At 50.8% G+C, this 10,724-nt stretch overlaps 1 protein-coding gene across 1 annotated transcript; it reads right to left on the reverse strand.

The window, feature by feature from the left end:
• Positions 1-770: 770 nt before the first annotated feature.
• On the reverse strand, positions 771-1,706 carry LOC135999555 (olfactory receptor 14J1-like). The gene has a single exon (XM_065653124.1). The coding sequence runs from the start codon at positions 1,704-1,706 to the stop codon at positions 771-773; it is 936 nt and encodes a 311-aa protein (XP_065509196.1).
• Positions 1,707-10,724: the final 9,018 nt, after the last annotated feature.

Here is a 10,724-nt window from a genome sequence, read left to right on the forward strand (position 1 = left end):
AGGCCAGTCCCTCTTTGTCCTCTGCTCTTGTTTTCAAGAGATCCTTTACACCCATTGCTGGCAGCCCTCCTGTGCCAGCCCCTCTCACCAGCACAAGACTCCTGGCCCAGGAGCTCTTCATGCTGCTCCTGCTACTGCAGTGACAGAGCAGCCTGCCCTGAGCTGGGGAATGCAGAAATATGTTTCTGTGCGTCATTTATTCCCCTGTTGAAGCACAGAGCACTGGGAGCAGGCTGTGGTGCCTGACAACCACAGCGAGACAGTCCAAGGCAGATCACTGAAGGTCCTTCACCATCTCCAGGAACACTGGGCACCCACAGATGAACACTCAAAGCAGCACCATGACGTAACATGTTGCCCCATGTCCTCCCCTGAGCCCATGAAAAACCCAAGCACAGCAGCATGGCCTTGTGAGGGAAATTTATTCAGGCTGACCACAGCTTTGGAAGAAGAGCCCAAGCTCCAAATACAGAAACTGTGGAAATCCCCCTTTATGGGGTATTTCAAAAAGATGGCCCCAATTTCAGAGATACAGTGATTTCAAAATGGGTCTATCCTTTTGAAGCACCCTGTATTACAAAGATGTGACACAGGACACCAGCTGTACCAGGGTCCCAGAAACAGGTAGACAGGCCTCTGAGTCATGGCTCTGGAGAAGTGCCATGGGTGAAGAAGTTCCTTGACAAACATGATTATCACAGATAAAATGCTCAATGCCCAGGAGGTTCCTGAGATGAATTGGAAATCACTTCTGAAGAGACATGGGTAACTTATTGCTGCTGACAGAAAAATGATCGAATCAGCTTCTTCAGTGCCATTTTCAGCTCCTGGTTCCTCATGCTGTAGATGAGGGGGTTCACTGCTGGAGGCACCACTGAGTACAGAACAGACACCACCAGATCCAGGCTTGGGGAGGAGATGGAAGGCGACTTCAGATAGGCAATCATAACAGTGCTGACAAACAGGGAGACCACGGCCAGGTGAGGGAGGCACGTGGCAAAGGCTTTGTGCCGTCCCTGCTCAGAGGGGATCCTCAGCACAGCCCTCAAGATCTGCACATAGGACACTACGATGAACACAAAACATGCAAATCCTAAACAGACACTAAGCACAATAAGCCCAGCTTCCCTGAAGTAGGTGTCTGAGCAGGAGAGCTTGAGGATCTGGGGGATTTCACAGAAGAACTGGTGCAGGGTATTGCCCTTGCACAGTGGCAGTGAAAATGTATTGGCCGTGTGCAGCAGAGCATTGAGAAACCCAGTGGCCCAGGCGGCTGCTGCCATGTGGACACAAGCTCTGCTGCCCAGGAGGGTCCCGTAGTGCAGGGGTTTGCAGATGGCAACGTAGCGGTCGTAGGACATGACGGTGAGCAGATAGAACTCTGCCAAAATGAGAAAGACAAAGCAAAAGATTTGGGCAGCACATTCAATGTAAGAAATGGCCCTTGTGTCCCAGAGGGAACTGGCCATGGACCTGGGGAGAATGGTGGAGATGGAGCCCAGGTCAAGGAGGGCGAGGTTGAACAGGAAGAAGTACATGGGGGTGTGGAGGTGCTGGTCACAGGCTATGGTGGTGATGATGAGGCCGTTGCCCAGGAGGGCAGCCAGGTAGATGCCCAGGAAGAGCCAGAAGTGCAAGAGCTGCAGCTCCCGTGTGTCTGTGAACGCCAGGAGGAGGAACTGGGTGATGGAGCTGCTGTTGGACATTTGCTCCGCCTGTGAACATGAGGACCTGTCATAGGAGGAAAAGACAGTGACAAGTTAGAGGAGACTTCTCTGAGCAAAATAAACATGCCATTTCTCATGGAAATCCTCATCCCTGAAGGAGGCATGTGTCTGCTAATTCTCCTTTTCTACCAAATGACAAACATGGGTCATCACAGCTTAAAATGCAGCTTGGGCACCTAGTTTCCATGAATGCACCTCTGGGGCAAGACCTCCTGGGTTGGTGTCAGAAGTGAAATGGACCCACATTCCCACCCCAACCCCAGAGAATAAGAGCACCAGGGACAGGTGGAGAAACAGGGAAGAACACTGCAGTGCTCCTGAAAAGTAAAGCAAGGACAGAAAGGCAGATTGGCATGATGTGAAACCTCCTTACCTGGCTGTGCTGCTGCCACTCACATGATGACACTGCAGAGCAAGTACTTTTAGCACCTTTTTTGTGTACCACGTTCCAGAAACCCTTCACCTGGAGGTCCAGCTGCTAAGACTCATGACCTGGACCCCATGGCTTTGGGGCAGAGGCTCTGCTGGGGAGGGGAGGAGGCCAGGGGGTTGCACTGGGAAATGTGTCTGCACTGCAGGGGAGGGCAGGGGGCTTCCTGAATCCCCTCCCCAGCATTTCTGGTCACGGCTCCCTCTCCCTGCCCATGTCTCTGCTGCATGGAGCTGTCGCTGCTGGGAGCTGTTTCTCTGTCCCTGGGTCTGCTCCATGTCAGTGTCACAGAGCCCATCCCCCATGCTCAGCTGTGTCCTGCTCACACCTCCTGGCACCGGGCACTGCCCAGGGGCAGCTCTGTGTGTGCAGGGGCTCAGGAGCAGCTCTGACAAGTCCTAACGAGAACTGGGGTCTCAGCACCTTCTCCAGGGCAGAGAAATAAATTCCCATGTCCCACTGCCCACCCAGCCAACCAAGAGTGGAAAAAACTCAAAACTTAAAATCATCCCTATCAGATAAATGCTTCCTCAGTGTCCTTCATAAGGAACATCTGCAAATGTCCTGGGGTTGAGCTGGAGCGGTGAGCTGTCCTGACCCACGCAGCTCCCTCTCAACAGCAGAAGGACCCTGATCTGCTGGGGGTCGCTCCTTCCACCCACAGCTTCTCCCCTCAGTGTTGTTGAGATCTCCCCGGTCAGGCTGAGCGCTGACTCTGGCAGGCAGCAGAGTCCCTGCAGGGACCCTGCTCTGCAGGACAGCCCTGGGCACCCCTGGCTGCTCACCCAGCTTCACACCCTGCAGCTGGGAGAAGGCAGATCCTTCTCCTCCACACCAGCCATGGGATGTGCCAGCTCTGGCAGATAATTGCAGGATCCTCATCTGCACCACCCTGCACCCAGAGACTTACTGTGTTAAGGACTGTGAAGATTTCTCCCCCAGTGATCTCTCAGCCATCTCACCACCCCAGACTGCGTTTCCCTCTCTCTGCCTGACTCCTCTCCCCTCGGTGCTGCAGGCAGAGCCCTCAGCCCTGCTGCGCTTTGCAGAGGAGCTGCTCCTGGGCAGAGCTGTCTCTCTGCAGCGCTGCCGCTTGCCATGATCTCCCTGTGTCCCAGGAGCCCAGTCCAGCTCAGCAGCACAGGAGCAGCCCATGATGTCCCTTCCTCTGTCCCCTCTGGGCCCTCTCCAGGTGTCCCTGGGTCTCCGGGGGCACATCCTTTGAAACAAACTGAAGTAATCAGTGATGTTGATTCTCTCTCCTCTGCACAGACACTTCTTACCAGCATTGTATTCTTTCTATTAGAAAATAAATTGGTATGAGAATCATCTTTTCTTGTCCCATCATTAGACAGGACACCAGGAATATTACAGCAAAGGATCTAAATTCTCCAAGCTAGGGGAGGAATCTCTTCATCTGAATGAATTTAGGCATTATATTCTGCTTTTATACACTCAGATCTAGAGAGACGTTCATCAATCTTTTGACCATGTCATGTCTGTGCTCTGAAGTAAAGCCTTTGCACACATGGGGTCTTGGACACTTGGTACCAGGTTTCCATGGGGCGACTCAGAGGTTTCCTGGTGCCACAGCTGGGGTGGTTCAGCCCAGATGTGAGGCGATGTCCTCAGCCAGGGACCTGACTGGCTGAGCTGGAGCTGTCAGTGTTGCAGACAGAGCTGTGACACGGATGGAATAAACTGCCAAGGCAGAGTGGCAGAAGTTAGTTCATCTGGTCTTCAAGGACAGCAGCCTCCAAGCACAGCAACAGGCCAGAGCAAAACTCAGTCTAGACCTGTAAGGCAATTCAAGGGCCCTATAATGAGCTGTTCCTACTGCAGGAACAGTTAAAGGAGAAACAAAGACACCTTGTGGCCACTCATTGATTTAATAAGGGAAAGAACTGATATTCTCTGTGTCTCTGGTCCTCCATCTTCACCAGCAAGGTCTCCCAGGCCTCTGTCACTGGAGGCAGAACAACCAGCAGTGGATGGGGATCAAGTCAGGGGTCCCTGGAACTAACACAATTCTTTCCAGTCTGTGGGACAGGAGGGGCAGCATCCCAGGAGCTGAGACAGCAGGACCATGTCACAGTGAGGCCACTCTCCACCTTCTTGGAAAGCTCATGGAGACTGGGGGGACTCCCTGACCACTGGCAGCTCTCACACATTGGGTGCACTTTTCAAAAATGGCCAATGGGTGAGCAGGGGAACCTAGGGCTGTGCCCCAGAACATGTCCACTGGGACCCCATTTCTGGGTGTCTGAAAGAGAAGGTGACGGGGTTTACCCAGGGCAGGTTGTGTCTGTCCATACTCTTTGCTTTCTGTGAGGAAAGGACAGGGTTGCTGGACGTGGGGAGAGCAGTGGTGGTCTGTTACCTGGAAGTCAGCAAAGCATTCAGCATCATCCCCCACAATATTCTTGTGTCCAAGGAAGGATATTATGGTCTGTGTCAGTGTGCAAGTAGATGGGTAAAAACCATTCTGGATGGTCAGGCCTGGAAAGCTGCTATAGAAAGGGAGAAACTTTCCAATCCTGAGGACAGCCAAGCACTGGAAGCTGTTTCCCAGAGTTGCGCATCCACTCTATCCCAGAAAGTGACCAAGATGTGTTTGGATAAAGCCCTGAGTAATCTGGTCTGACCCTGCTTTGAGCAGGAGGTTGGTCAGGACACCTCCCGAGGTCCCATCCAGCCTGAATGATGCTGTCCTTTCATCCCCTTCATGTTTTCAATTTAGGGATGGCTTTCAAGTTCTCCCTGGCCACAGGAATAATTCACATGAGGTGCAGGGCTGCTTTACATGTGCCCCCAAACAGCCCTGACCACATCTTGTGCATCCCTTTTCATTTGCCCCCACCCAAGTTCTTCTGTTCTGCTGTCCTCATGCCCACCTTGTTCATCCTTTCAGAGCAGGTTGCTCAACAGGTGTCAGCATCCATGTACAGAGTCTGCACACCAGCCAGGCAGCAAAGCCATCGTTACAGAAATGGAGACGGGGCTCTTGACGAGCTCCTTGCACCCAGGAATCGGCACAACTTGTCTGCTGAGATTCTCGGGAACACCTGAACTTTAAGTGCAGAGCATGTGAGTCCTCGTTGGGTATCCTGGCTTGTCTCCTGACCCATGTGGTGCTTCAGGCTGTGAAGAGAATCAAAACCAACTCTTTGGCTGGGGTAGTTTCATTTTACATGTGTCACACAGGGCAGATGAAGGGAGCTCAGAACTCCAGTCTCTGCTGCACCATTGGAACTTCAGAGACTGGAAATGCAGGTGACGGTGTGTGTCAGTGCACACCACATAAACATTCTGGCTTCCTTTCTGCCTTTGCACTGACCTGAGATCTGTTCCTTGGCCTTCTTTGGCTAAAAAAGAAATAAAACTGTCCTATGTCACCTCCCCTCACTCCAGAAAAAAAGGGGGAAAAATTATGAAAGTGGGGTGATTTAAGAGCAATTCTGTCCTAGGAAGTACTTTTTAAATCATAAATCTGGTAGAAGTGAGAGAAAAAGCTCTTAAAAAGAACTCCATGCAAGAGGTCAGCTACTGAGATGTAGCAGCTGTTTTGAGAAGCAAGAATGACTGATAGGAATGAAATCAAAAAAACTTTAGTTCATCATCATCATCATCAGGAATAAGGAACTCCCTGTTATTCTTATTAGTGATTGTACCACTTCTCAAAAACATCCTTGAGATTGTCTCTATTTTTCGCTGGCTCCAAAACTGAGCCTGCTCAGATTTTGAAAGGACTGCTTGAAATCTCTGCAACTCAGATCTCTACAACTGTCTCTCATCGAAGATCTTTTACCCCAGAAAGGGGAAAACTCCCAATGCAGGCACCAAACCAGTGCCCAACCTGCCTGGAGAGCCAGGCCAGTTGTGCCACACAACAGCCGACCTCGGGGGCAGCTGGAGGTGATGGGAATTGAAATGGTTTTGACTCAAATCATAATTTAGGTTGGAAAAGACCCTTAAGGTCATAAAGTCCAATCGTAAATACGACACTGCCAAGTCCACCCATTACACCATATCCCTAAGCACCATGTCTACACATCTTTTAAATACCTTCAGGGATGGAAGCTCCAATCCTGAGCTGGCAGGACAACACTGTCTGCAGTTACACATAAGATACCTGTCATGGCTGTGACTTCAGAGTTTCTCACACCCTTCACTGAGCAGGGCAGGTGTTGGGAGATGGGCGCACACTTCAGTTTCCAGATCCCAGGACAGAGCCCAAGCCATCCTGCCCTTGTGCTCTGGCATCCCATTTCTTGAGATGCAAAGCTGGTGGGCCTTCTGTGGATAATCATGTTAAAATGCATCAATAATCATTCAAGTCTTTGTGTAATTTCTCTAAGAGTGTCAATACTAAAAATAATTATAATTAAAAAAATAGAAAAGGGTTCATCTGCCTACATATAAATACCTGCAACACAGCAGTCTGCATCTGTGGTAGCCCCATGGTCAGTGCCAATCCAATAGGTATTTGCAGTATAAGGCACAACACCCCATCCATAAGTACATATCTAAGTGGGTCAGATGAAGGGTGGTCTGGCAAAAATCACCCTGTTCCTCCCCAGGTGCACGGACACTGCTCATGTACCTCTCCAGAGAGTGGCAGAAGCTGGATCCCCTTCTTGGGACAGACTCCTTCCAGGAGAGACACAGCAATGGGGGTAACTCATCAGGTCTTCATGGCATTTCACTTGGCATCAGTTTTTATATATTTGGTTTTTTCCTGAGACTAGTCTTTCTGCACAAATGCTCACAAAAAGACACCCATTTAGTAAAACATTGTCATAAATGTGCTGTTATGGACAAGAAATCTCACCATGAGCTCTGGAGGGAGTGAGGAAGATTATAACAAGCACCAGGAAGAAGCAAGAAGCTCAAGGCCTCTTCTGAAGAGTGAGAGGCCCTGAGCAGCAGTGAGCGGCCATGTGTGGTGTGGGAGAGTCAGGGGATGTGAGGTAGAAAAGGGTGATGGCTGATGAATTCAGCAAATCCTTACGACCATGTTTAACCCTGCAAGTGGGATGTGGTTGATGTTTGTGGGTGGAGGAGGAATAGGAGGAAGTTTTTTGGGAGTTTATGGAAAGAAGGCAGCCTTCTCTTGGGCTAATCATACATGGCAGTGACATTTGCATGCTGTGGGCATGGCTGTGCCTGGGAGATGGGAATGGCTGCTGCTGGGGGTGGCTGTGCTCAGGCATGGCCCATGAGCTGACCTTGCTCTGCTCCTCTCTTACACTCCCCATGCTTGGATGGTCCTCAGGAATCATCCATGAGCCCGGAGGAAGCACCAACCTCCTGGAGTGTTGGCCCATTACTGGAGGACAAGAGTGAAAGGTTTGTGAGACACATGGGAGTGCAGGAAGAGAGGGGTCTATGCATAGTAGTAAACGTGTTAAAGAAGAAGACCTAAAGACCATTGGCTGATCGTGCTAATGTGGAATAGATTGATTTTTCTTTTTTATTTTAGGGCACCAGAAGAAGGAACGTGTGCTTTCAGTGCTGGGGCATGGATCCAAAGAGCAGATTCAAGCAAGTCTGGGACCGGGACAGCTCAGGTGATTGGTGACCATTGCAGGTCTATGAAAGAAGATGCATGGGCTTGGGGAGCCTCATAGGCACTGCCAAACCCTCAGAAAACTAGAGCCCTGTGGTTAAAGCAACAGCACTTGGCACCAAACCCACACTCAAAACACAAATACCCTCCCAGTGACCACAGGCAGAGCCTTGAGAAACATTTGACTGAAAGGGTCTCCTTTGCCAGGCCCTGGGGGTCAGGGCTTGGCCATTCTGATGCTAAACAACCATGAAGGGCTGACAGGGCACCAGAGCCACCTCCACATCGCCTTTACCACCTCTGACCATTGTCTCCAGGCTTTTCCTTCAGCAGCCTCCAGGGACAGGGACTGCTTGTGTCAGTGATGGCCCCTCATGGAGTCCCAAACAGCCTCAGAAACTTGGGGTTTGTTTCTGCCTTTCACTCACTAGGGGTTTGTTAATTCTTTCAGTAGCTGCAGTTCAGGACCATGGCAGCAGAGGGCTCATTAACATCCAAAATGCTCTTACAAGGCTCTCTGCAGCACTTCGCTAAAGGCTTCTGGTCTGGGGTGGGTGATTAGAGAGACAGTGAGCATTTCCTTAATAAGTAGTCATAAAGCCAAATTTCTTATATTTCTGTCCCCCTCCCAATGCCCTCATTGCCAGAACAACTGGTATCAATGTCCACTAAATATTGATCTAGAGAATCTCCTGATAAAGACTGAATGTGTCAGAAAAGTGGGTGCCTAAAGCACCACTTGAGTGAGGAGACAGGATAGGACTCCTCAGGAGGAATCACACAACTCTGGACCCAGACGTGGGAGTTCCTGGGAATCTCAGGTGCCACAGCACAGCGATACTTGTGTTCAGGGAGCTGGTCAAGTGACCCATCTCCTTTTCTCTAATGGTGTCTGAGTTTGCTCAGGTAACCCCTGACTTGAGCCCCATCCACTCCTGGCTGTTCTCCAGACTCCTGCCTTCAGGAACAAAGTCCCAGGAAACCTTGCTGGTGAAGATGGAGGCAAAGAAGCCATGAAGTACCTCAGTCCTGTCTGATTCTACTCTTACGAAGTTCAGCAGCAGGCCCACGTTCGCCCTGTCTATTCTTTTACTGTAAGGAAGCAACATCAGCTCATCTTGCTGCCCTCAGCCTCCCCTGCAGGTATCAAGTCCAGGGCAGCTTTGGCATCATCCCCACATCCATGGACAAGGATTCTAAATTCCTCCTTTACAGCTTGACCTGCTTCCACCTCCCATGTGCTGCCTTTTTGCCCTGGAGCTCCATCTGGTCAGACAAGCAGCCTCATGACATAAAGTCTTCTTTTCATGGGTACTTGGAGAGATCATTCTTGTGCTTGGAGCAGGCTGTCCTGTTAGGCTTCTCGGATTTCCTGAGCTCCTTCACCCTTCAGACCTACTTCCATGTCACCACCTTTATTGGCCGCCGTCTCCCAGTATGTCCGTGTCTTCTCCTCTGGAGCCCACCAGCCTGTGCTCTGCTGCTGGCCTTCCTCCCTTTCCCCTGGTGCCTGGAATCCCACTGTTGCCTGGTCACCACAGCCAAGGTGGACACTGATGTTCACATCCCTCACCAGCTCTTCTTTGTCTCCCAGTTCCAGATCCATGTGAGCATCACTCTTGTTGGCCCAGCAGGCAGTCACGTTAAGAAGTTGGCCCAAGATCCTCTGGACTGTTGGCACCTGCCGCTTTGCCTGGCCAGTGAATGTCAGGGCAATGACAGTTCCCCATAGGAACCTGCTCATTGACTGGAGACTTCCTCAGGTTACTAACAGAAGATCTTTTCCATTTCTTCTCCATGATCAAGAAGTTTGTGACATCCAAAATTTTATCACCCTGTATTGGGTTTACATGGCAAAGTCTTGGAACTGGGGTGAGTGTGGGTGTGCTACAGTTGTCACCTCTCTGAGAAGACAACAGGAGTTTGATGTCAGACAGAGCCGATATGAGCTGGCTCCAAGATGGACCCACTCCTTGCCAAATCTGAGCCACTCAGGGATGCTGGCAGCACCTCTGTGATATTGTATTTGAGAAAGGGTAAAAAATGCTGCACAACAGCAGTTGGGAGAGAGGAGGGAGGAACTGTGAGAGAAAAATTGCTGCAAACACCAAGGTCATATCCCATGGGACCCAAGCAGGTCCCTCAGCAGGACAAAGCCTGCTCTCCTGAAATCCTGCTCTTTGCCTTGTTATCATCTCCCAGGAGCCTCAACGCCACTTTCCCATCCCTGACTGTTCCATCCCTGACCAACCCTTTCTGGTTTGTAAGTGTGAAGTCCCACAGGGCACCTCACCTCACTGACTCCTCAGCCACCCGTGTCAGGAAGATGTTGTCCATGAGCTCCAAAACCCTCCTGCATGGCTGGTACCTTGCAGATATTGGGATATCTTAGGTTTGCCATGAGGACACTGCCTGGAAACATGAGGCTTCTTTCCTTTGTCTGAAGGAGGCCTCATCTAATTCCTCTTCCTCATCAGTGAGTCAGTAGCTGGTGTCCAGTCACCACAACACTGTCCATGTTGTTCTGCCCTCTCATGCTGACTCCTCAGCCTTCAGCTGACATTGTCTGTCCCCAGGCAGAGCTCCACACATTCCTGATGTTCCCCCACATGAAGGGAAACTTCCCCTCTAAGTCCAGAGCTCTGGCATTATGAGTACCAGACCCCCAAGATGCCACAGTTTCTCCAGGAGGGGCTATTTGTAGTGTCCTGTAACTCCTCCTGCTGTTAACTTGGGAGAGACACCTTTATCAGGTTGAACCATCTGCATGCAAAGATTAACAGCTGAGCTAATTGTGCTTGAGAAACTTTGGAATTCACCCATCAAAGAGCTCTGAAGCTGTACAAGGAGAAGCGGCCAGTCCTGTATCGGGGCAGGAGAATAACCCCATCCATCAGGACAGAGCAGGACCTGACACGCTGAGCAGGGACCCTGAGGAGAAGGGCCTGGGCACTACAAGGGCCGCCACACAAGCCCGTGCTGCACGCTCACCATGAAC

This window comes from Caloenas nicobarica, chromosome 28 (assembly GCF_036013445.1).
Source record: "Caloenas nicobarica isolate bCalNic1 chromosome 28, bCalNic1.hap1, whole genome shotgun sequence".
Lineage (NCBI taxonomy): Eukaryota > Metazoa > Chordata > Aves > Columbiformes > Columbidae > Caloenas > Caloenas nicobarica.